This window comes from Gopherus flavomarginatus, chromosome 2 (assembly GCF_025201925.1).
Source record: "Gopherus flavomarginatus isolate rGopFla2 chromosome 2, rGopFla2.mat.asm, whole genome shotgun sequence".
In the NCBI taxonomy this organism is placed as follows: Eukaryota; Metazoa; Chordata; order Testudines; family Testudinidae; genus Gopherus; species Gopherus flavomarginatus.
In genome coordinates this window covers 119,180,978-119,207,496 of record NC_066618.1, presented here as the reverse complement: position 1 = coordinate 119,207,496, position 26,519 = coordinate 119,180,978, and the positions used below count along the sequence as shown (strand labels likewise).

General features: G+C 44.8%; 1 protein-coding gene and 2 long non-coding RNA genes across 4 annotated transcripts in view; 1 reads left to right on the top strand and 2 right to left on the bottom strand.

The window, feature by feature from the left end:
• NR4A3 (nuclear receptor subfamily 4 group A member 3) overlaps positions 1–10,975 on the bottom strand; it is a 34,994-nt gene extending 24,019 nt beyond the window's left edge. The window contains exons 1-3 of one of the 2 annotated variants that reach the window (XM_050938215.1): positions 10,953–10,975; positions 4,694–4,843; positions 1,025–1,917 (exon numbers count right to left, since the gene is read on the bottom strand). In XM_050938215.1, coding sequence (XP_050794172.1) covers positions 1,025–1,915 — 891 coding nt within the window. In that variant the 5' untranslated portion in view covers positions 1,916–1,917; positions 4,694–4,843; positions 10,953–10,975. Of the gene's footprint in view, positions 1–1,024; positions 1,918–4,693; positions 4,844–7,921; positions 8,005–10,952 lie in introns of those variants that run through there. The other variant, XM_050938216.1, reaches the window with a different exon arrangement.
• Positions 10,976–19,111: 8,136 nt separating this feature from the next.
• Positions 19,112–26,207, bottom strand: LOC127043982 (uncharacterized). The gene is made up of 2 exons (XR_007772365.1): positions 26,018–26,207; positions 19,112–20,158 (listed from the first exon to the last, which is right to left on the bottom strand). It is a non-coding gene; the product is annotated as an uncharacterized LOC127043982 (long non-coding RNA).
• A 169-nt stretch (positions 26,208–26,376) lies between these two features.
• The window catches only part of LOC127043991 (uncharacterized), a 45,662-nt gene continuing 45,519 nt past the window's right edge, over positions 26,377–26,519 (top strand). The window contains exon 1 of the long non-coding RNA XR_007772376.1: positions 26,377–26,457. This is a non-coding gene — a long non-coding RNA (uncharacterized LOC127043991). The remainder of the gene's footprint in view (positions 26,458–26,519) is intronic.

Here is a 26,519-nt window from a genome sequence, read left to right as displayed (position 1 = left end):
CACTGTATAGTGCTTAGTCATTGCACTACTTAATACCTTTCACAGATCAGAATTCACTGGTTACTAAACAAAACAGTTGTAGTCAAGCAGCAACTTCCTAGCATGACAAATGTTCTGTTTTATAACATACATTGACTCAATTGCCTCCTTGGCATGTCCTTAAATCTACATTTCTTTGTATTACTCTATGGAGGGAGATTACACTTTTCACTGTTACTGCTGGCTGAATTATCGGGTGACTATCAGGACGTCTGTATTTCATGGCTTGTTTTAAAAATATTTATATTAGTCTGAATGACTCAGTGAAGTCCAGTTTGTTGAGAGCAAAATAAATGCAGCTAGATTTATTTCAAGAGAAGCTCCTGAAACAGTTGTCCTGCACTTCACAGAAAGACATTATGGGCCAGACACTGGGCTGGTGTACATCAGGTTAGCTCCATTGATTCAGCTGACTAAGGCCTTGTCTAAAAAGTGTGTTAGTCCACACCAGAGCAGTGTAAATTCTAGTGCACCCTAGCATGCTGCACTTTGACTGGCACATGCGGACTCTGCTGGCGCCCACTCAGTGTCCCATAGCATGCATTCTTAGTACTTTTTGAAAAGGCTGGGATTACATTAACGCACACTAAGGAACTTTTAGTGCACGGCAGCAGGGTCCCACAGGCCAGTTAGTGCATGACACATACTACTGTGCACTAGAATTTACACTCCTTTGGTGCAGACTAACATACCATGTAGCCTCATCCTGAGATTCTGGCTAAGAACTAGCCCAATCTCTACACTCCATCCTCTGGAGGATATGATTTGGCTTTGTATGAATAGTCAGCTGGTGTCTACCTTCCCCCACCAGACTACCCAGATGATGTGTTTTCACTCTAATATATACTTTGCTCACAGAATCATCCTAACTTTTCTGGGTGAATCGATCAGCATAACAACAACTGAAGCAGTCAATGGTTAGCGTGAATGGTGTGGGGATGACTTGGGATGGGGGTTGGCGTGCGTAAGTATATGTGGTTCTCACCTTAAAGAAGCCCTTGCAGCCCTCGCACGTCCGTACCCCATAGTGTTGGCAGGCAGCATTGTCCCCGCACACAGCACAAGTGCCTTCTCCAGATGAGGAGCTCCTGCTGGGCGGGGAAGGCAGGCCACTGCTGCTGCCACTGCTCTCACCCAAGAGGCTGGAAGTGGCTGCATTGAGGCCCAGTGGCGAGAAGGCTAAGGCGGCTGCTCTTTTGGCCAGGGGGAGCCCATAAGGATGGTTCTCCATAGCGGCTTGACCAGCAGTGGGTCTGTCAGATCCCAGAGGCAGGCTCAGGGCAGCAGGGTCATAGCACATGTGGGCACCAGCTGCAGGCGTGTGGGGTGGCGAGTGCTTGAAGTGGAAGAGGGGGAAGCGGGTGGGCACAGTCTTCATAGGGGCAGAGTCCATCAGGTGGCTGGGGGCCATGCAGGTCTGTGCAGGCTGCAGCGGATGTGGAGGTTCGTCCCACATGGAGGCCTGGTGAGAAGGGAATACAGGGGTGGTGGGCGTGGAAGGCGGGGACTGCTTGAAGTACATGGAGGTGCTGGGCATCCCTTCATCTGTGGAGGGGGGCAGTGAGGAGTGGTAACTATGTAGCCTGCTGTCTTCCATTTTTATGAGGGGCCTCTGGCTGGAGGAGGCAGATTGCATTTGGTACAGGCAGGAGGGCTTGAGCTCATAGCTGCCAGAGTAACCCTCCATGAAGGTGCTGAAGCTGGGCAGGGAGGTGGTGGCGGTGGCAGTGATCTCGGTGCTGCTCAGGTCCATGGTCAGTTTGGTGTAGTCAGGATTCATGATCTCCGAGCTGTACTCTGAGCCATATGCGTAGGTCTGAGCTGCATAACTCGAACCAGGAGGTGAAGGGCTATACTGGGCTTGCACACAGGGCATATCTGCAAGGGCAAACGGGGCCATTAGCAACAACAACAAACAACAACCACGATGCTGCGGCTGCAGCTTCAGGTCATCACTTACAACTCTCTTCGCCTTTTATGGTGATTTCCTGCATTTCATGGAGTGAAATTGGACACCCACTGCCAGAATGTGGGAGTTATAAATTTCCTCTGAGTACTCAGTATTTGGGAAGAAATATAGATTAGATGCATATGGGGCCACATTCTGCTGTCAGTTACATTGGTTGAAATCACTGGAGTTGACCCAAATTTACACTGGTGTAAGTGAGAGCAGAAGTTGGCCCTAACTGCCCTAGATCTGCTGCCTAATAGCCAGAGATGTCAATGAGAATTAAACAAGAAGCATGAAAACAGTATATGAATACATGCAATTATGCCATAACATTTTCATAATGGAAAAACCACACTATCACAATCTAGTCTATTATATTTTTATATATATGTATATATCAAAGACACAACTGAAATCACTGTATCTGTTATACTGTATTTCTGATCAGATCATAATTAAGGGTGATATCTTGCCATCGGCTTTTAAGAACTCCCCATTATAGGGAGGACTGCTAAAAAAGATGGCACAATAGACCCTAACATTTTTTAAAACGTAAAGGCAAAAGTACACTGTATTTCTGTCCTGACTGTTATAGGAGATCTAGGCTGAAGTTGATACTAGTTCTGTATTTTTTTTCATTGCATCATGAAAGTAAATCTAGTTCACTCATAGCTAAAATGATGACTCTAGTAACACAAAGAGTTGATTTCTTTATTTAATTTCCACTTCTCCATTCTTCACTTTATTGCTCATAGGACATTACAGATCCAATACAGCAATCTTTATGAGGTTTGCCTGCTTAAGAACTACAGGTTTCCAGCCCAGTATTTGTGATCAAAGCTAAAGACAGTCACTGAGTTTCACTTTAAACAAAATATACATCTTATTATTAGTTAGTGAAAATGCTTTCACATGAAAAACCTGAGAAAGTAAAGAAGTATTATTACCCTTGGAGGAAATATATTTCAAAATTAGGCCTAGTTTATCTCTTTATAACCATATAATTCATATTCCAGAGGCATTGGATAATGATACATACAAACATTTCTTAAGTTTAAAGATAGCTGTTCTTCCTGGATATTTTAAGAAGACTCTTTAGTTTGGTTTCTTAAAACATTTACAAGAAACTCTCACACAATGATCAAATTAATTTCTATTAAATAAATCTGTATTCCTAATTTGTACAGAAACACATTTAAATTAAGAATAGATTTTAATTATTGTATTTTCAGATCAGAAGAAAGACCAGCAATTTCAAGTTTTCAAGGAACTTTGTAAAAATGTGGGAGAAAATTACAGCTTTTGTTTCCTAAAATGAGTCTTTGAAGACTACTTTTACTTATATATCCAAAATCTTACCTCAAAAATCATATTTATTTTTATTTCTAAAATGTGCTTGCCAGTCTCTGGAAGCATACACACAATTGAACTAACACAAATTAAGAAAGAAAACTCAGTATCAACTTGTAATATTATCAAACAAGGGAAGTTAAACAACTGGTTTTCCTAAATAGGTTGATTATATGTTAATAGAGTAAAAGGAAATGAAACTCCTTCCATACACCTCCCATGAAAATTCATTGAGAAATGCAGTTTAACAAGCAGATAAATAATGTCACAAATTGACATGTTGACACAGAATCTTGTGAGGGAGAAGGATTTTCTGCCTGTGCTTAATAGGAGCAGGAGTTGATAAGACATGACCTGCTGTTCCTCTTCTCTTCAGCAAGGATATCTGCACTACTGAACAGAACATGGCTATTTCACTTTAAGAAACTATTATGCTAAATTTGCTATAAGGGAATAGAAATCTGCATTAAACCCTATTTGAAGAAAAGGAAGAGGAGAGAATTAAGGTAAGGATCTATTCGGATCTGCAGAACTCCTCTTACTATATTGATTTCCAGTGTGATCTACTGAGTAGTTCTAACCCCTGTTTTTTCTTTCTACTTTAAGCACTGGGATTAGTTTTTCCTCAAAAAATAAATAATGATGTGATAATTTAATAATTATTATTTCTTAACAAAAGGTGCTTAAAATAATCATGAGCTACATTTTAAAACGATGTATTAGCAAGACCAAGATAAATAAATACAAAATCTGGTTAGGAACATTTCAGAGGCACTAACCTTTCTCAAATCTTTGCAAGAATTTTACATGAGAATAGGAGTTAAAGAAGTTCACAATAACATCCCACCCACTTGCTTTCAATTTTCTCTTTCAATTTTTACACATTGTTGGTTAGGGACTTTTAATTCCTTTGGATTCAGTCATAACAGTAAAAGTTTTATTAAATACAGTCTCTGAATGACTATGAAATTAAATCGGGAACCAAATTCTGCTCGAAGATAAACTCCTTGCGCCCTGTTCAAAGCGAAATGGTACTTGCAAGAGCGAAATTTGGCCCTACAAGTTTGAAAATATTAAAACTGTTGATAGTATTTGCAAAAGAATCTCGGCGTATTGGCAGGAGACTTTATTCTCCCACCGATTCCACTAATTCCTGGTTGCTGGGAGAAGCCAATTGTCTGAATACTGCTCTCTGTTCCCCACGTGTAAACCCAGAATAACTCCACTAACTTCAAAGGAGCGACTCTGCATTTACACCGTGTACTTGGGGGCTGAATACGCAGTGTTAGTGCTCTGAGCGGGCAGTGGGCCCCCAGCCCTCGTGTGCTCGCTCGCCCGGGAAGTGTCTGTTACCTGGAGGGTATCTTGCTCGCTGAATGGTGGGGCTGGTTGTCTGGACGGCTGAGGCTGCAAGAGGAGGCGGAATGCGGGCCGGCTGGGACCGCTCTGCGGGGCCGGGTTTCGAGCCTGGACTCAGCGTGGGGCGCTCTTCCGACCCGGGCTCTGTCACACAGCAGGGAAAGAGAGAGGGCGGGAGTCACAACGTGGTCTGCACCCGATCGCGGCTGAGACCAGCAGCCAGGCACGGCGACTGCCCCAGGGACTCGGAGAGCCGGGCTGAAATGACGCCGTGGGCTGCAAACAAGCCGCAGAGCCGGGGATGGGAGGGAGGCATGTTCGGAAGGGAAAGCCACACCTCGGCCACCGGCAGCCCGGGCTAACAACGCGCTAACGTGGGAACTGGGAGGGGAGAGACAGATGCACAGTTCAGCCCCCCCCCCAACTTCCCCCAAACTGGCGAGGCGCTTCTCGTGTTCCTCAGAAAGCAGGTCGCAGCCTTTCCCCTAGAGGTTAGACAAACTCCAGCCCTAATGCTGCCACTCCCCCCTTCTCTCTCGCTCAGGACACCAGGGGAAGAGTCGGGAGATGCCACGGAAAGGAAGTTTACACACCTGTTTCAATTGCAGTGTTATGGCAATATCGGGATCGGAGTGGGAGTAAAGCCAAGAAAGCAGGCTCCTTTCGCCCAGCCGAAAACGCACAGAGAAGGGCGCCGTGGAAAATGTTTAGCAACTTTCCCTCTAAATTGCTTGGCCCTTTTGTCCCGCATGTGCGGGCATTTTCGGGGGTCAGCAGGAAGATTAAATCCTGGTGGATCCAGGCCAGAGGACAGTTATGTCCGAGGCAGACAGAGTCTTGCTGTGAACTGAAAGGATTTCTTACACCCCAAGCTTGCCTTCCCTGTGCAGCCCCCGAAGGGTCTGCGCGCGCTCTCTCCCCGGGGGGGGGGTGGAGGAATCCCGGGGATCAGCCCCCAAACCTAGATCAGCACCAGAGCCAGCTTCTGTTCTGGACCTGCCCCAGAGCTCTGCCTCGGGCTTGCGGCGCCCCTCGCATACCGTATAAACGCGATGCTTTAGTCTAGTCTGGGGTAAGAGACCCCCCAACGCGGCGGGCATCCAGTAACGACACCATTTTAAAGAAGTTCCTTTCCCTCTTCCGATGATATTCAGCACCTGAAGGGATCCACCACGTTTGCTGTCCTCGTACCTTACTGACAACCCCCCTGTCTCATTCAGCAAGTGCAGCCCTAAAACCCACTGCCTTTCTCCTGGCCCCCGAAGGCCCCGCCGCCTCTGCGTCCTCTTCTGCCCTCTCCCCCTGGTGCTTTGCGATGGCTCATCTCTTACCTGGTTTGGCTTTTTCGCGCTTATTCTTGAAGCAAACATCTGCGTATCACAGGGGAGGCTTTGCATTTCGGCGGGGATGCACTAACATCGCCGCCAGTGTCAGGAGAGACACCCCGGTCCCCCAGCCCTTGCGTCTATTAGCGCGAGTCCTGGCCAGGAACTTTCGCCTACTTTTGCCATTATTCCCCGCGAAGCGCTCGGGGTGTCAAAGGCTCATCTGCTCATCTGCTCGGGTTTTTCATCCCTTTCTGCTCTTGCAAGGCCACTTCTCCCACTACACTGAGCGCCCCAGGGCTGCTCTCCTCCCCCAAAGCCGCCGGTTACCTAGAGACACTCTCTGCGCCTTCAAACATGCAACACTTCTCCGGACTGCAGCCGCTGAGCCAGGAGCTGTAAATTAGGAAGGAACAACTACCCTTGTCAAAGCGCCTTTCTTCCTCCTTACACTTTACATTCAGCCCCAAGTGACACCCCCTTACCCCCCGGTAATCTGAGGAGGAAACCGTGAAATGCTTCATTGTGATTGTGGCTCTTCAGTGGAGTTTCGAAATCTTCCTTTACCCCGGGAGGGACAGCGAAGGGGAAGCGTCACTGAATTAAAGTTTCAGCTGCATGTTGAGCAGCGGCTACTTTGTCATTTAATCGCTACGTAACTAGAACGCCAACCCACGGAACTCCAGCAAATAGCGCTCAACTTCAGTCAACTCCATCTCTGAGCGGCCCCGGCCGTTTTCTGTTTCTCAGCCTCCCGCTTTCACTGTGTTATCACTGAGACAAGAAGAATGTAACGTACAACAGTCCCCACGGAGAAAAAAGAAAATGAATTGAAGAGGCTAATAAGGTGAAGCAGGCTGGAGAGAATCCCAGTGATTAATTCCCGAAATTTATTTGAAAGTGACTCTCGCAGGGTTTCCTCCCCCCCGAAAATAGCATGTTCCGTCCTCTATTTGGGAAAACGTTGAGAGTTAAATCCTTTAGCTCAAAATAGGGTGAAAACCAAACAACACTTCTCAACATTGTAAGTTAAAGTATTAAAGTTTAGACGATCCATATCGCCACCGTGACAGCGCAGTATCGCGATACTGCAGACCAATAGCTGTCCACAATATACCAAACTTGAATGCCTATTATACAGTATGTTATTGATTCTTTTAAAGACAGAAGCTGTTTCACAGTTATTAAGAGAGACATTTATACAGCGAGTAAGGCAGCGAGTGAAATGCATGCAGCTCCTCTGTACTGTAACACACGTGCTGGGTCAGTACAGTATGTAATTACAATTTACGACCTCCAAAGGGAAAAGTGCAAATTTCTTAGGAGCATCTGCCAGGCAGACGTGCCTAGCAAAGATCCCACCTCATTTCATTACAATATGCCACATTCCAACAATTACCTCTTCGGCGAATTCTTCCAGCAGCCTCTGGTTTGTTCTCTCCTAAAGCGAGATCAGATCAACCTGCCCTGCCGTCCCTATTAAACAGTCCTAACTCGCACAAACAAAACCACTTATTTCCCAAGCACAGTTAAAGGAAGAGACAAATTACTGCCATTCTTCACCCGAGCTGCAAACTCCCCACCGCCGGCGGCAGCATCATTTCCATGACAACAACTAGCAGAAATACCTTAGTATCGGCTGAGGCTTCTATTCCACAAAACCAGCTCTCCTGTTTTAGGAGAGGAAAAGTCTCAGGTAGGGGCTAACAGAACAGCATCAAATATATATCCACCCAGACAGAAAGGCGTAAAAGTTTCAGGTTACAGCCCCCAGCATGTTAGATTAGTAACACTGATGTTCATCACAAACAGTTGTCATTTCAAGAGCAATCTAACCGGCAGCACAACTTTTACCAAGTCCATCCACATTCTCTCTCTCCCATTCATATATACATACTTGATTGCTGTGGCGGTTCCGTCTTTACATCTAGTTTGTAAAAGCCTGTTTCCTTAAATTTGCATGTAGGCTCCGTCCAGTGGCAAAATTATAAAAGGCAAACCCAAGAGGTTCTTGGAGGCTGTATATCTGGAGGCTGCGTTATCCCGAGTCATGGGAAAGGATTGCAGAAGCTTGAGAGACCAGGAGCTGAGAGCAGCCTGCTGCTGGTGGTGGTGCTCCGGAGTGGAGCGTGTGTGTGTGTGAGAGAGAGAGTGATGATCAGCCAGCTGCAGCAATGTGCCTTTGTTTATATGCGCTGGCTCAGTGATAGAGATCTGCCTCTGTCTCTCTCTGGGTCTCTGTGTGTGTGTGAGGAGAGAGGAAGGAGACTCCTCTGCTGCTGCTCTCTCCCTCTCCCTCTCTCTGAACGTCATTTATGTGAGAGGAGCCCTAGCGGCCTCTCCATAGAGCGACTGGAATGCGAGACGTCAATAGTGACGCCATGGGAGCCTGACGCTACTGCCCCCCCGCCCCTTCGCCCCAGTCTATGAGTCTCTCCTCCGGTACAGTACAGCGTGTGTGAGAAAGCCCCGGCCCTGCACCTACACTGCCGGCATCTGGCTGCGACGCTCTGCTTAAATTTTCAGAGTGCTGTCAACCTGCGAGGCGTTACTAGAAGGGGAGAGGGAGGATATGGCTGGCAGGCTATGTCTGAGTATAGGAGGCGCGGGACTGTTAGTGGCGGTGTAGATATTTATCAATAATATCTATGGCGAGGATTAATAATTAGAGCAATGCCTTATGCTGCTACTGTACACAATAGCATTGCTTAAGCGTGTGTATTTCAAGAGAAAATAAGAAAGCATTTAATAAGGTAAAGTTTAGCAGGTACTTTGGACGCGTAAACCGCGCTTATTAATGATGAGGATGAGGATGTTTAAAATTGTGTAAGAGAAGAAAGTAAAAGGAAACTTTTTAATGTGTAGAAACAAAGTGCAGGTTCTGAAGGATCTCATTATACCCGGCCGGGTCTCTCTGCTCGGGTCTCATATATCGGTCACCAGTCACTTCGGGAAACTTCATCATCATAGGTGTAGCTGTAACTCAATTTGCTGTCGCTCTAGCTGGGCTCTGAGCTGATTGTTGCTCTGTCTGATTCTCTATTTGCTCGCGTGTCTTCGCAATGCGAATGAGGGTATCCTCAGGAGGAGGCTTTACTTTCTTTTCATAAGAAATGTCCATATAATGGATTAATTTGCACCGTTCAAACAAATAAGAGCTGGACATTGCAAACTGCATAGAAAATACAAATTTGAATGAAACAGCTGAGGCTGCTGCTCACACACACATGCAGGGACTAGGAGGGAGTGAAAGAAGAAACGCCGATCGCACTTTCACTTTGTTTAGGCTGGATTCACGATCCTCCTTCTCTGGTGTCTACATTACACAGTTCCTGGGATCTAAAAGGGTTTCTGCACTCAGTCCTGTGGAGATGGCTTTCTTGCTTTTCCTCTCCGGACGGAGAGGTGCAGTTGTGATTTGAAGGAGACATGCGTCCCCTTGCTATTTAGAGGGGATTTTTTTGGGGGGGTGTGTCTTTGTGAATCCGTGTGGGCATGCGGGTAAGAGTCTAATTGAAACGAAGCGGAGCTTTTAATAAGTAACTTGCAGTGAGTCCGGTACCAGAAGCCCACCGGGGCACTGCCCAGCGCCTTCGATCTCCTGTGTCAGTGTCACATCCCTTCCCAATCCATCTGACAGAGGGAGCACTTCGGTTCCCAGCGAGCAATCCGGCCGCAGGCGGGTACCCAACACTAGATATTTTTTTCTACTTTCTTATACAGCGAGCCCCTTTCGGAGCCAATCAGAGGGGACACGTCACCATGGAAAGCCGTCCTCTTGCCGGCGCGCCCAATCCCAGCTCACGATGCGCCGGGCTCCATTCCAAGGGGCGGGACCCGGGGGGCTGACGCACAAGAGGCGCGTGATTGACGCAAGCTGTGTTGCTAAATTTAGCCTCTGGCCTGTGCAGGCTGATTGCGATCGCGCGGGGGAGGAGGCGGAGCCCATTGAGCGGCGGCGGCGGCGGCGGCGGCGGGACGGGCGGGCGCGCGCGCGCTCTCGGGGCTGGGGCTATTTTGGGTCCTTGCTTTGATCCGGCCAAACCAAATATAGCGGCAGCCGGGTATTTATAGCCTTGGCGAGTCCCATTGTCGCGAGGGCCGCGCCCCCGGCTGGCTTCCTCGGGGCTGGGGGCGGAGCTCGCTTACCCGCCAGCGAGCGCTGCAGCGCCCTTAGTGCCCGCCGCGGTGGGTCGGGGCGCCGGGGCCGTGCCCAGGGTAGTGCCGCCGCCGCCGCCGGCAGCAGCGGCAGGCAGAGAGCCGGGCTGGCCCGTGGACAGCTGTGCGCTGCCGAAGGGGAAACCGGAGAAACTTCCCGGCAAGAGGCGCCGCCGGGGGCCGTGCGGTCCCGCAGCCCGGCGCTGCACAGTTTCCCACCGAGAGCCCAGACCCGTGTCGGGCTGGCTGACGCGGTGCCCCAGCGCGGGGGCGGCCGGTGTTTCCCCGCTCGGGAATGCGCAGCGCCGGCCGTCACTTGCCCTTCCCGATTGCCGGCCAAGCGCCTCGCGCTGGTCGCCTGGAGCTCCCGGCTCGGGGCGCGGGCGGGCAGGGGGAGCCGGGACCCCACCTGCCCTGGGCTGCGGGCAGGGCGCGGACTCCGTGCCAAGGGTTGCCCCGGCCGGGCGCTGTGGGGATACCCCTGTCTGATGCAATGGAGCGGAGCAGGGGGCGGCGGCGGGCTGGCATAGCGGAGCGGTGACCTCACGGCAGAAGCGGCGGCTTGGTAGGAGCCCCCGCCCGCCTGTTGAGTAAGCGCTTTGAGAAGTGAAAATGCCATGACGGGCCAGTGCGCTCATCCCCGGGGCTGACAAGCCGCAGACCAGGGGAGATTCCCTTTGATGCGCTCCCTGTGTGGGCGGCCCGGGGCAGAGGGAACTGGTGGCACTTTCCGCCCGGCGTTCCCCCCTGCACAGCCGCGATAAAAATACTTCGCTTTCCATGTTGTCATCTGCCTACTCGTCCCGGTGTGCCTGGCTGTAAAGGGAACAGGAGAGAGTGCGCAACGCCCGCTGCGTGGCCTGCCCAGCGGAAGGGCTGCGGCGCTGCCTGAGATTTTCCTCAACCCAGTTCCTGAGTTAGCCCAGTGACCCGATTCCCTTTTTATTCTCGTAATTCCTCCCTTTGATTACCGACCCCCCCCCGCCCAGGTTAGAGAGACATCATCAACTGGGAAATCCGGTTTCTGTACCTCCTGTATTCACGAATAGCTCCTAAAATAACAATCACTGAAAGAGGTCCGCGAGGGAAGAAATCTGCATGTGTTCAGTTTGCTTACTTGTCAAGTCTGACAGTAGCCTTCTTTATTGAAAAGCTTGTTATAGAAAGCAGGGGCAGAAAAAGCCTTAGTAATGTGGAGAGGATTTTAAAATCATTAAGGACACCCTATTTGAAGGATATGCTACCCAGGGGCTGCTCCAGGCACCAGCACGCGAAGCGCGTGCTTGGGGCAGCAAGCCATGGGGGGCATTCTGCCCGTCGCTGCCAGGGCCTAGAGCCGCCCCTGATGCTACCATAGACTGGATTGAGGGGGAGGGGGTGTCAAAAAGTCAGGTTGACAGTGTCCCTTGAAACACTTGAGGCCAAGTTCCTCCTTGGAGCAGTGAGTTGTAACCAGCTATTTGGAATTAATCTCTGCTACCCTGCAGTAAATGTAGTTATACCCAGGGAGACTGTAGTCAATTTTGTACAAATTTATGCTAGTGCCCACTATATGCTTTTGAAACACTAGAGGAGGAGGGGCTCTGTTCCAGACAGCACTTAGTATTTGAGGACAGACAAGTGAACAAAAGTTAGGGGAAAGGGAACAACAACAGACCAGTTATATAATATTTATATACAAGTCAACTTGATTCATTGTAAGCAGCATGGTGGAAGTGGGTCTGTAAAAGGGACTTAAATGTAGGGGCTTGTGAATGAGTTCAGGGACGTCTTCCTATGCATAAGGGGAACGTGTGGGGAAAAAGTGTGTGCATGGGGGGAGACTGGTGAATGGGTAGACAAGTCTGGAAGTATTGGGATACTGAAGGAGGCAGCACAAAGCTTGATCAGGGAGCCTAGGTAGGAAGGGTGGAGTTCTGTAGAGCTGAGGGTGATAAGGAGAAGATTCAATCTGATGCAATAGACTAGGATGGGGAGCAAGTGGAGGGATTAACTTTCAGTGTTTCCACTCGTATGTTGTACAAATAACTTGGCTGTGATAACTTTTACTGTTGGGTATAAACTTCTTATTTGAAGTGGCAGTTGATTGCTCCAAGCACCGATTAAAGCATAGACTCTCTAGGTCCATTCATAGGCCCCAAGCTCCTGGAATCATTTGATTAAGAAGGTCAGCTTTCTTTTTTTAAAAAGTAAGTGCATAGCCCTAGTAGTGATGAAGAAAGGCTTGAATACAGGATGTGATTCTAATTAAGACACTGACATATGCCTGAGTCTGCAGACAGTCTGGAACCGTAGCTCTGAGAGATATGACTTACCCCATGCATTTCAGTGGGGTGTTAATGCCAAAATCAACTGCTTTAGGGGACTTTGACAACACTAGTCCAGCAAAGGACCCTGTGGGTGGCAGGAGGAGAAATGTGCAGCAAGACCCACCCACCCAAGCAGATATAATCTAGCTGCCGGAATAAGTACTGGAACTCTCATGCTATAACCCCTGCCTTTATGGGGCTGGGAGAAGGAGAACCCATACTTCCTATTTGAGAGGGGAGGGAGGTTATCATGCCAACTGCATTTCAAAGTAGGAGGTGTGGTCAAAGGTAAGGCTGTTGGGTGGAGCCACAGTGTAGTTCCATGGGGTGTGCAGGGGCAATTTCTGCCCAAAAAGAATTTCCAAGAGAAATGCAGGTGATTGAAACCAGGGATTTATGACTGTTATAAATATGTTTTGATTGCCTTATCCACAATAGTTCTGTTTTCCCAGACAGAAGCTCCACCAACTAGTGGAATTGCCTGAAATTTTGTGATACTACAGATGGGAAGGCTTGAATATTCCTGAATTGACTCAGTCTGCTTGGCTTTTAAGAGCTAATTCTTTTTTGTGTGTGCCAATCCAAAATTAAAAGCATGGAAGATAGTGAATTAAACCAAGAAACAACTTCCCTTCAAACATACTTTTAACTCAAACAATGATGCTATTAATGCACTTCATATATCTGAAGAAGTGGTTTTTTTTAACCACAAAAGCTTATGCCCAAATAAATCTGTTAGTCTTTAAGGTGCCACTGGACTCCTCGTTGTTTTTGTGGACACAGACTAACATGGCTACCCCTCTGATATTAATGAGAGGTGCCGGTGGAATTATAAATCTAACTGCCCACACAAGAGTTGATTTGGTTTTGAAGACTAAAGGACCAGGTAAGTTTCAGACCTGTAAGCACAGCATCTTATTAAATAAGATGATGATACATTCACAGGGATCTTAATTTAAGTAAATGTATTATTGAATAGTGACACAATTCTGAATGAAATCCCTACTGGAACTGTATTGATGGTGGAGAGTGGTGGATACACATTCATAAAATATGTTTGGCATAAGCTTTAATCCTCACATAAACACAATTCTGTTTGATGGAGTCTACTTCTAAAAAAGAAGAGACAATGCGTATCCTTGCCTGGGAGAAAGACTAGTATTTATCCAACAGGTGGTTGGCTTTTCGTGAAATAGATGCTGTGCAGACCCGGGTTGCTGCTGTTCAGCCCCAAGGAGATGGAACTCTCTTTGAATTACAACTAATAAAATAACAAATATTCTTGACTTTCTCTGTTAACTTATTTAGTTCAAATTATTAATCAAATGACTTGTTCATGCGCTTTCACTTCATATGTTTAATAAACCTTAACTCAGATCCAGGGCTGCCTGAGGGGAGGGGGCAGTTTCCCCCGAGCCCCGCAGGGGCCCCCACAACAATATAGTATTCTATAGTATTGCAACTTTTTTTTATGGAAGGGGCCTTGAAATTGCTTTGCCCCAGGCCTCCTGAATCCTCCGGGCGGCCCTGCTCAGATCTTCAGTATTCTTAAGGGACCAAAAAGCAACTTTTCTTACCAGAGGTGCCAATAACTCAGCTGGAGTATTACACAAACCCTGGCCTTTTTTTTTTTTTTTTAAGTCAGATCTGTTTGTTAATTATCCAGCACATATTGAGTTTCTAGCTGACAGGTACTTTTGGTTCACACTAACAAGGGATAACTTCTCTAATTTACCAACTTTTAAATTAACACTTTTCCTAACATCTTTCTACTCCCTAGCAAAGCTCTCTGAAGTTAATCCTGTTATAATACTTCACATCTGTTTTACTTGTAACTGTGAAACTATATTGTCAATTGCCTTTTACATATGTTACCTATCATCTTACTTTGTTTCGTTTACTGTTTCTTCTCTCAGGCTATGTCTACACTATGGGCTGCACAGCTGTACCGCTGTAAGGTCTCCTGTGTAGCCTCTCTAGCCAGCAGGAGAGAGCTCTCCTGCTGGCATAAATAAACCACCCCCAGCTAGCGGCAGTAGCTACCTCCACAGAAGAGAATCTCCAGCTGACAAAATGCTGTCCATGCAGACAAAAGTGCTAGTGTAGAAAAGTCTCACTCTTTCCCCCTTTTTGATGATCTATCCCTGTCATGGTATAATTCCCCACTCTGAACCTTAGCGTCCAAAAGATGGGGTACTAGCATGAATTCCTCTAAGCTCAATTACCAGCTTAGTACTTGTAGCGCTGCCACCAACCAGGAATTCCAGTGCCTGGTACACTCTGGTCCCCCCAAAACCTTGCCCGGGGACCCCCAAGACCCAGTCCCTCTGGATTTTAACACAAGGAAAGTAAACCCTTTCCCTCACCGTTGCCTCTCCCAGGCTTCCCCTCCCTGGGTTACCCTGGAAGATCACTGTGATTCAAACTCCTTGAATCTTAAAACAGAGAGGAAAATTCACCTTCCCCCCTTCTTCTTTCTCCCCCTCCCAGACTCTCCCTGAGAGAGAAAGTAATCCTAACACAGAGAGAAAATTAACCTTTCTCTCCCCCTTCCCTCCTTTCTCCTCACCAATTCCCTGGTGGATCCAGACCCAGTCCCCTGGGATCTCACCAGAATAAAAAAACAATCAGGTTCTTAAACAAGAAAAGCTTTTAATTAAAGAAAGAAAAAACAGTAAAAATTATCTTTGTAAATTTAAGATGGAATATGTTACAGGGTCTTTCAGCTATAGACACTGGGAATACCCTCCCAGCCTAAGTATACAAGTACAAATTAAAATCCTTTCAGCAAAATACAAATTTGAACTCCTCCCATCCAAATACACATTTGCAAATAAAAAAAAACATAAGCCTAACTCGCCTTATCACCTAGTACTTACTATTTTGAATCTATAAGAACCTGTATCAGGGAGATTGGAGAGAAACCTGGTTGCACGTCTGGTCACTCTCAGAACCCAGAGAGAACAACAACCAAAAACTAACAGCACACACAAAAACTTCCCTCCTTCAAGATTTGAAAGTATCCTGTCCCCTGATTGGTCCTCTGGTCAGGTGACAGCCAGGCTCACTGAACTTGTTAACCCTTTACAGTCAAAAGAGACATGAAGTACTCCTGTTCTATTAACCCTTAACTATCTGCTTATGACAATCCCCCTTTCTTTTTTCTGGATGGGTCTCTCATCACTTTTGTGCTTGATTAGCTAGGCTGTCTGCCTATCTCCTAGAGCAACCTGTCAGCAGCTCTGTAGCCTGGACTAACATTAAGGGTTCCAGATGATGATAGTGGGAGATTCCAATTGGATTCACAGCCCGTTTTACCTTAAGTACCAGGGGGATAATTTTCTCACAAAGCAACTCAGTGGGATGCTGAGTTTTCAGTGTGAAGCTGTGTCAAAAGGGCTAGTGCGATCCTTGGATGTATAAATGCGATTAGTGAGTAGAGGTAAGGAGGTTATTTTACCTTTAGATATGGCACTGATGAGGCAGATACTGGAATACTGTGTCCAGTTTTGGTGTCCACATTTTAAAAATGATGTTGACAAATTGAAGAGGGTGCAGAAAAGAGCCACAAAAATTGTTCAGCAGCTGGAGAAAATACCCTACAGTAAGAGACTTAAAGAACTCTGTTTGTCTTTTAAAAAATAAGACTGAAAGGTGACTTGATTACATTGTAAAAGTATCTTCATGGAGAGAAAACATCAGTGCTAAAGGGCTCTTTACTCCAGCAGAAAAAGAACAAGAACCAGTGGCACTGAAAGTAAAAGTCAAACAAATTCAAATTAGAAATAAAGCACAGGTTTTTACCAGTGAGAGTGATTCACCATTGGAATAGATAACTAAGATAAATGGTGGATTCGCCATCTTGTGAGGTCTTTAAATTAAGACTGGCTGCTTCACTGAAAGATATGCTTTAGCCAAACACAAATTATTGGGCTCAGAACAGGGGTAACTAGGTGAAATTCTATGGCCCGTGTTCACTGCTTAAAGTGATCTGAAAAGAGTGTGTAGGAGGAGTTTTATCACAATCTGGGATTAGCAGCAGTGGTAAGAAAAAGTGCTTAAAGTGCAGCCATCAGCAGACATACTTGATTTAAAAACTTCCCCTGACCTTCTGCAATCCCTCCCTGATCCCCTCCCCTCCCCACTTAAAGCATTGCTTGTGTGATACAGGAGGTCAGACTAGAAGATAATCTGATGGTCCCTTCTAGTCTTAATAGCTATGAATCTGTCGAACCCCTAAAAAGCAGGTACCACAGATACTTTGGTAGGTCTGGGAAATACGTCAGAATTCTCGTAAATACGCTTCTCAGACATGTCTTTGTTCTCTAATGCTGACACAGGAATCTCTTCTTTTCATCCTCTTTGCAGACACAGAAAGAACACTGTTGCCAAGTTCGGTTGGTTGTACTGTTTCTATAATAAGTGAGTTTTGAAGGTAATGTCTTGTTAGGCCAACCCACAGGAATGGCATGTTGCATGTTTGTCTTTTATCTGCCTGTTAGTAAATTAACATTTCTTCCTTCTTGTAATTTTCCTGAATTTTTTTATTTGTACAGTTATAGTTATTTTTACCAGGAGCCAGTGTGGTTCAGTGGATAAGATGTGAACAGGGACTCAAAAGACCTAGTAGATTCTATTTCTTGCTTTGTCACTGGCCCGCTATATGACCTTGGGCAATTCACCTCACTTTTCTAGATCTCAGTTCACTATCTGCAAAATGCCACTTTGAAAGGCACTTTTGGATTTAGGGATAAAAAGCATCATATAAGATCTAAGTATTATTATTAGTTTATACATAGGACCGAAAATCCCTTGAATTATAGCCATTCCTTATTTTCTTATCTAAATAGTAGTTTACCTAAGCACCTATTATATCTGTTTTCCTTTTATGTTTGTCATAGTCAAAAGGTCACAATTGGGCTCTGTGATTTTGTTATGTCATAGGTCAAGATGGATTAAACACCAACATAAATCTTTCTTTAGTTATGGCTAATACATAAGGAGGTGGTAAATCAACTAAAATAAATAGTCAACTGAGTGGATGAACCAGTTCTAGTTCCTTTCATTGGATTGTGTGTACAGAGCCAGATCAAGGTATAGGCAATAAAGGCCTGAGCTAGGAACCCATCTCCTGGAACCACATGATAAGGACAGAATCCCAGCTTTCATTTTTAAAAAAGGAACTTTCCAGCTCGTATGGTAGTGAAAAAATTCTTGAAAGTGAAGTGCTATTTCTACCTGAGTCTGGAGATAGCCTGAAACTGAAATTGCAGGGTGTGAACTGCCCCATGCATCACAATGAGATGTGAACTCTCAGATTCATAGTTTAGGGGTGACTGGCACATCAACCCAACACAGTAATTTAGATGCAGCAAGAGGAGAAGAGGAGGGCAGTGGCCCCTCGTAGCCACCCAAGCAAATACAGTCCAGCTGCTGGACTAACTATTGTGCAGATCCTATGCCGCAAAGCCTGACTCTCAGCAGGGGAAAAGGGGCTTCTTGCTGCTGCTGTCCCTGCTGCTCCCAAGAAGAGTGGGCCACTGCTGCTGTTCTTGGGAAGAAAAGGGGGCCCCAGGATTCTGCTCTACTGCTTTAGGAAAACAGCTATGCCTTGAAATGTGCCCTGGAAGTCAACAGATCTGGGGTTTGTCAAACCAAAGGGGAGTTGAGTTCCTGAGTCAGGGACTCCTGACTCTCAGGAATCAGTTGCTCTCAGTACCCTCTCATTGAAATAAGGGAGCTGTGAGGCTGAGTGCTTCATCCGATTGTACCAGCCAGGGTAGAACATGAGGAGAGAGACATCATCTAAGGAACCTGGACACAAATTTAGGGCTTTATAAAGGACAAGACCAACACCTTAAACTGCACTCAGAAACTAGCTGTCAGCCAGCACAGATCATGGAGCTCAAGTGCTTTCCGTGAGAAGTACCACTTAAGTCATAACCAACTATATTATGCATAGCTGACGTTTCTAAATGGTCATCAGATATAGCTCCATACAAAACAGATTGCAGTAATCCAGTCTTCGAGGGACAAAGGTATGGATCATTGGGGCAAGGTCTGCACCAAAAATAGCAAAATAAAAACATCTAGGTATAGATTTTAAAACAGTACTCCTAGCCACTGCTGCTACCTGGACACATAGAGCAGCCAGGGGTCCAAAATTACACCCAGATTGCAAATGTGAATACAAACAGCAGAAAAGTGAGTGGGAAGATATCATTTTTGCCTCTTCTTCTGATTGCTCCCCATAGTTTATCAACATTACATAGGAACATAGGAATTGCCATACTGGATCAGATCAGCAGTCCATCTAGTCTAGAGTCCTGTCGCTGACGGTGACCAGCAACAGATGCTTCAGAGGATGGCACAAGAATCTGCATTAGGCAGATGTGAAATAATCTGCCCCCCAACATAGGTCTCATTCTGATCTCTAATATTTAGAGATTGGCTTAATCCCTGAACCACAAGATTTAATAGCCCTTCCAGAAATTTTATTGTTGTTAATTATAACTCTGGATATTCTTGAGAGCCATATAAATATCCAATCCCTTTTTTAATCTTATTACTTTCTTGGCCTTCATGACTTACTGTAGCAATTAGTTCCACAGCTTAATTACTTATTGTGTGAAAAAGTGTTTCCTTTTATTGGTTGTGAATTTCCCACGTCTTAATTTCATTGAATTTTCCCTTGTTCTTGAGACAGGGATAACAGAAGCTCCCACTCTACCTTCTCTATATCATTCATTATACTTTTATCATGTCCTTTCTTATTTGTCTTGTTTGTAAGGTAAACAATCCCAATCTTTCTTCATAAGAGAGCTTCTTTGGCGTTTGATCATTCTCACTGCTCTTCTCTGAATCCCCTCTGGTTCAGCAATATTGTTTTTGAGATGGGATAACCAGTGCTGCACACAGTATTCCACATGAGGCATACTACTGATGTATATAAAAGTATTTTCTCCTTATTCTTATCTGGGCTGACTATCAGCCAGCTAAACCATTTCTCAGCCAGATGCTGGTCAAGTTTCTCAGCTTCACCATCTGGGTCCAATGGAATGATGATGTAAAGCGGAGACTCATCTCATGTCAGAAACACTGCAGCTCAAGCACATGCAATATCCTCATATATCAGAGGAACAATAAAACAGAACCTTGTTGAACCTCACTTGAGAGAGCCCTTTGTGCAGGCCAGTAATAGCATTGTACTGCTCTCAGGGAACACTCAAATGCAACTCCATCTACTCTGCTGGAATTCATAGATGGGTCAACCACACTTCCTGGCCAACACACACAATAACAACTGGTGGCTATAAAAGAACCATAATAGACATTTAATCTTGTCCAAAAGGAGATATTTTCCCAGCACTGCTGGTAAAGTCTTGGTCTATATGCTACCCAGGCCTAAAACTGGAAATGGCAAATGGAAATCTGGGGAGTCCGCGTATCACCAGAGTTGTCCATTGCAATGTTCTTGATCAACATTCCAAAACAGAGAAACCTGAGACTGAGCAAACTTGATGGGATTGGTTACTTGAACTGGAGAAAAAGAATCACATATTTAAATAATGATAGCTCCTATCATTGGCAACCTCGTTCAAAACCAGAAAGACATGGATCCAATTTTTAGTCCATAGCTCCTCCAGCAGTTCCAGACTTCTCATTAGCTGAAATAAAAAAAAAAACAAACTCAGGACATGCTGATAACTTGATCCAGATTTGTGTCATCTGAACTATAAAATCACTTGAAAACTTCTCATAGCATGAAATAACCTACTTTGTTAGAGACCAGATTAACTAGGCTATTCACCGCTCATGCTCAGACCAGTTCCACCAATCAGGACTTCATAGATGCTGTAGTGGAGTTTGACGAGACCATTCTTCTTCTTGTGCATAACCACAGCATTGAACTTTAAAACATCTATATGCCACAATTGGTCTTCCCTCTTGTTTCAAGATAGCGAAGTCCAATTAGGTTATCTCTAATTTCTATGATTCTTTAAATGAAAAGACTAATATGTGTATTTGCATGCATTATTTAAAATTCCACATTGTGTATGCTAATGGAGATGTAAACAAATTACATAAAGGAAATTGAATGTCATTTACCAACAAAATGATGTTTTGAATAATCTTTTATATATTTCACAAAGCATTTTCATAAATTTCTGTAAGAGAAGAGGAAATGAGAGTTGATTGTTATCATGGTGCATGTAAGTTTGGGCAGTCGTCACTATGTATACTTCAGAATTTTAGGCAATTTTCTTCAGCAAGGTTAATTCCATTTTTGGCAATCTGATGCTTTCATGTATTTAGTTATTAAATGATTCTAGTGTTCTCACTCTAACAAAATTTCTTACTGGTCATTCCACATATTTATGGCTCAGTGCAGGAAAAAGTGCTTCCTGACATCTGTTCTGAATTAGTTCTCTTTTCCAGTTATGTCCTCCTGTTTCATCATTTGTGTTATGAAAATAGTAACTTAGATTTACAATATTTGTACCATTTAATGTTTTATAAAATTAAATTAAGCTTCCTTACTGCTTTTCTAAATTTAAGATGAAGAAATTATACCCTTTTCTCAGTTCATATGTTTCAGTAATGAGATGTACCTCATTCATTATACGTTTATCATTCTTTGTACCTTTTTTCCATCATGATATTGTCTTTCTAATGACAAGAACTGAACCCAATATTTTAAAGGCTTTTATTAAAAAATTATATAATTTCATGATCACTTCCCTTCTAGTTGTTCAGCTGTTTTTTATTTGCTTCTTTATACTACAAATATTTTTAGAGGACTCCACATTACCTAAAGGTTTCTTTTGAAGTCAGCCTACTGAGTTAAATTCTATAAATTTTCCATATTTGTTGATAAGTATGGAATGTATGCACCACTTTTTGATTTTTCAACTTCACCATCTCAGCTACATAGATTAAATCCATTTATTTGATTTCCTTTATGATGTATTACTTGTGTTAAAATATTAGCAGATTTAAATAATTTCACCAATGTCATTTTAAGTGATAAGCATCAGATGGTCAAGTACTAATATTTGGAAACCTGACTTAAAACTTCTTCCCAGCTGAATGTGAGACTTTTAAAGAGGCTCTACTCACTTTTCATTTTCTCTCAAGCTTGATTAAGATACCGTATTTTACCATGCTTGAATACAGTTGTGAACAATTGAGTTAGATTATGCATTGACTTGGGGCCTATCCACACTACAACAAATTAAAAAACAAAACAACACATTTAAAGCCCTAGTGTAGATAAGGCAAATTGTACTTTAGCACACTAGCTGGTCAAGGTGAACCCTAGGTTCCTCCTACTGGTCAGTGAAGTCAGGGACTATTTACTGTTTGCAGTACTGTGGTTTAAATTCATAATCTGGCTGGATACTAAAAATCTGTAACCCGCTAGCCCCCCCAATTTTCTTTTGTCTGATGATTGTAGAGGTGTTAACTGGCCACTTCACCTTGAGTGGTCTCTTATAATACTTATTAACTGCATATGCTAAACAACCTGTTCCACCTTGTATTTAGCTGTGTCACTCTGAGTACCCTTCCCAGATCTGAAGAGCTGTGTAAGCTTGAAAACTTGTTCCTTTCACCAACAGAAGTTGGTCCAATAAAAGACATTACTTCACGAGTTTCAAGATTAATTATGTTTACTATTGTACCAATTAACTTGGTTGTTTACAACTCTGTTCAAACACTGTAAAATGTTGTAGTGTAGAAAATGCTTCATCCTTTGACTTTAACTCATACACAGAATCAGGACATGAGATAAAGCTAAAATGAAATTTGCCTTTAGTGACTACTCAAAGGACAGACAAAAATTGGAGGTGATTTTTTTAAACAAAAGTGTGGCAGAATAGTACTTTTGATGATTGGTGATACTGAAGAGGGACAAGGTGATGGTGGTGGTGGTGGTGGTGGAGAGGGGGAGGCAGTGTTTTAAGAAAGGATGCTGCCTAATACAGGTTTCACTGTATTTAAAAAATTGCAAACTGAGGTCCCATCCTTCAGCTGTATGGAGCCCTATTGCAGTCTATGGGGTGTTGCACCAGCTCACGGGGCTCCTCATAACTATTCAGTTGCAAATTTGAGGCCTATTTTATTTGTAAATCCTATGCTTATATCTGGAAAAGAGACAAGCAATCTTATTTCTCTTTAATCTACTGAAAGAATCTCTCAAAGCAGTTTCAATCATTTTGAAGTCGTATTTGTATAATCTGGTTGGTTTTGTACATTTGCTTGCAGAGGTTTTCTGGTATATCTCTCTTGAACTTAGCAATTTTTATGGTTTGAAAAGGCCTATAGAGTCTGCTCCAAAGGGCATATTAAAATATGTTGATAGAAGTCTATTAAATAGGTGGATCTCTTCCGGTATTTCCTTTAGCACTGTTAAGATATTAGAAACATTGTATTCCATCTGGTCTTGAAGGGTGATGATTGGCTCTTCTGAGCTATTTTGAGAAGAACTGCCCCAGAAATGCTGAAGTCATTCAGGATAATTAACACACAGCTAATGGCAGTATCATTAGTCTAGCTTTAAAAGATCTCTTATTCCTTTTACATAACACATGTAATATATTTAAAAGTACAGTGATGATCCCTTTTCCATGGAAATAAAACTACTCCTAAAGATATATTTATTCCTGGGCAAATATGCAAAATGAAGGTATACAGATGACCCCTTTCCATTCTTAAATTCTAAGTAGGAATTTAAAAATACTGCAAAACTATATTTTTAATTTTGTTCAAAATGTGAAGTTACAAAGTAGACAGATATAAAGAGAGAAATACACATATGACAGTATTGCCTACTTTCACAATTTTGTCATGAATCTTGCATTATTTGGTGTTTTTTTTTAAAGCCCTAGCTCCTGGATTCAAAATATTGTGTATGATTCTTGGCTTTCATTTTTTTTAAAAAGTAAGACACCTAGCCCTCATAGTTACAGAGAAAATAGTGAGTGTACTCTGAAGGGTCAGAAGGCAAATAACGCCAACACTGTTTTACTTTTAAAAATCTCATAGTTTTTAAGCAACTCACATGATTTTATGAGGGTTGAGTCATGATTTTTGAACATATGAGGTTGACAACACTGATATAATATTTCATGAGCTAAGGTATCATTTACCAGGGATAGGAGAAAGCAGAGACACTGATCATTGCGCGTGTCATCCCCTAGGCAGTGAGTCTATTTTACCCAGAGACATTTTAAAATATTTACAAGACATAAGGATGTTGCCTAGTATAATCTTAGTGTGGGTGTGTGGGGATACTGCATGCTGGTTTCGTTCACAGAGTGAGGTAGGGGGCCAACTGTGTCCTGTTTTAAGATATATCCTTCCACCAGTTCCAGAAATTGGCAGTAGTCATTACTCCTCTCATCTCCTATGCCTGGCCTCATGCTACGGTTGGAATCAGCCCAATAGCAGCAGCTTGTCTGAGCTGCATACCAGGGATGCTGCGTGGGTCCCATGCAAGCCTGCTGCTGTCTTGTGCTCATGTGACAGACCCAAAGAGTGTTGGGGGAGTGGAGGATTTCTAGAACTGGTACAAACAGGGTCCGTGACAGTGACTGTACAGCCTGGTGTTCTGCCCAAGCAGCAACAGCACAGCTGAAAACCACATGGTGGAAGTGGAGGCTACAGAACAGGTGGTAGCAGCTCCCAGAACTGATAGTTTGGAAGGAGAGAGAAGGTGGAAGCATTCTCCCAGGAAGGAGCTGTAGATTAATATCATTGGGAGGTGCTTCCTTGAGCTAAGGTCACACACTGCTGGTTACAGGTATTCTCCCAGGGGTGCCTGCCTCTTTATACCTCTAAGCACCTGAATACTTACATATAAGTGCTAGTTTCTTTGAAAGAGAGTATTGAACAGAGGGTAGTAAAAGCACTGCTCTCTCCAGTCCCCAAAGGCCCTTTAAAATACGTGCACATCATGGATATGCAATGCAAGAGTCTGACAATGAAGCCAGAGAGCTAGAGCCCAGCACTTGTATGGAAGGGATGGTGGCAACCCACTGCCACTCTCTCTAGCAAGATTTTTTTTTTTTTCCTGAGCTCAAGTCTACAACTGTCTAGTGTTGAGAGCCTTTGAGGTCAGGGCCCGCTCCAGGGGTTTTGCTGCCCCATGAAGCCAAAGAAAAAAAAAAGCCACGATTGCGATCTGCGGCAATTCAGCAGGAGGTCCTTCGCTCTGAGCGGGAGTGAGGGATCCTCCGCCGAATTCCTGAAAGTGCCGCCCTGCTCTGGAGTTGCTGCCCCAAGCACCTGCTTGATAAGCTGGTGCCTGAAGCCGGCCCTGTTTGAGGTGCATCTCTGGCAATGAAGGAGGAATTGTAAGCCTGTACGTAATAGCTAGGAGCCACCAAAAGGGACATAGCATTGCTCCATGTAAGAGTAAAAGACTTGGCTCTATGGTAGAAACGTAGTTAGCTAGATGATGTTATGCAAAAAAACTCCATTTTTATTTGGGAGATCACTTTCCAGGGTGAAATATACATTTCATTGTCCAGTCACTAAGCTCTGACTCCATTTGGTCACTCGTAAATCACAGTTAGCAACTCTCAAAGGGAATACATTGAAGAGACAGAGAATGTCTGTATGTATGTGAAAAAAGGCAGCTTTTAAGGATTCAACTGTACAGCAGCTTCTGATTTTTAAAAAAGTTCAGGAGACAGCAGATTACTCTTCCAAAAGAAGAAAATATTTTAAGAAAGGTCTGGGGAAGTCATCTGCTTGCTGAAGAAAAGTTTGTAAGCTGCTTTAGGTTGGGTTTAGGTAATGATAAAGTTAGCAAAGACACAGTTATATATAGTGAAGCAGTGTCATTTAAACTGGAACAGTGCTTTCCCACCAACGTAAATACAAAATAATTTTAGGCACTGTGGGTGGTTGTCTCATTATTACAAGGCTTACTTAACAGAGAGAATGTTTTACAGAAGATTCATCCCCCCGCCCACACACATTAGTACACAGCTACAACATTAAAACTCAAAAAGCTATACAGTTTTCCTAGAAAGGGGTCACTCAAGAGCAACACTCAGATATAGTACTGAATTAATCATATCCAGTAACTAGAATGAGGAAGAGACAGTTTTGAAAACCGTGCCACTCTTGTGGGGGCTACAGGCACTTTGCTGCTGCCCTGGTTACCTGGATGATTTTTTCCCCTGCTAATATTGTTGCAGGCACAGAGGATTAGATAAGCAGAAGAGAAGATACTTAAATGATCACAAAGTGTACCCAGGAGCCTTTCAAGCCTCATCCATCGCCAATGCATTCAACACGTATCTGACACCAATACTTTGGAAAAAGGGGAAAGAGAAGAAAAGCGCCAGCTAATCCAATGGCCAGGAGCACCCGGCCCGCTCCCCTCCCTGGCGTCTCTCATTCGCCCCAGGTTTCCCCGGCTGCAGCCTCACCAGCACTTTACAGGAGAGAGGCACAGAAAGTGGAAAGTGACTCAGGCAGGTTTATGTCCCACCCCGCACACACGCCCCGGAAACCTGAGCTCGGTGTGCGGGGACCCCGCAGCAGGGCGCCGGGCGGGGGTGTCCGAGCGGCGCCCATCCCACAGCAGCAGCGGGCGCGCGCAGGACCTTCCCCGCTCGCTGCCCCCCTCGCATTCCCGGGACCCTCAGCTTCGAGGAAAAAGAGGCGGGAACTAGCGCCAACCCATCACGTGACATCCCTCAGCACCGCCCCCTGCCCGTCCAGTCCCGCCCCTCACAAGCGCGTGCGGCAGACACAGCAAGATGAGCGAGATCCCCAAGACCGGTACTTTCCCTGCCCTCTCGTCTATAAATAGACCGCGCCGTGCGTCTGTCACGTTCCCATTACGTACACGCACGCTGACGCAGGGGACGGCGTGCTCCGTGACGCAAGCACGTATCCGCCAGAGCTATAAATAGGCTTCCGGCGGTGGCAGCCAGGGGACAGAGCAGTTGTGAGTTGGGAGCCTCGGGGCGTGGGCGGGCATGAGCACTGGGGGCCGAGCCACCCGGTTTC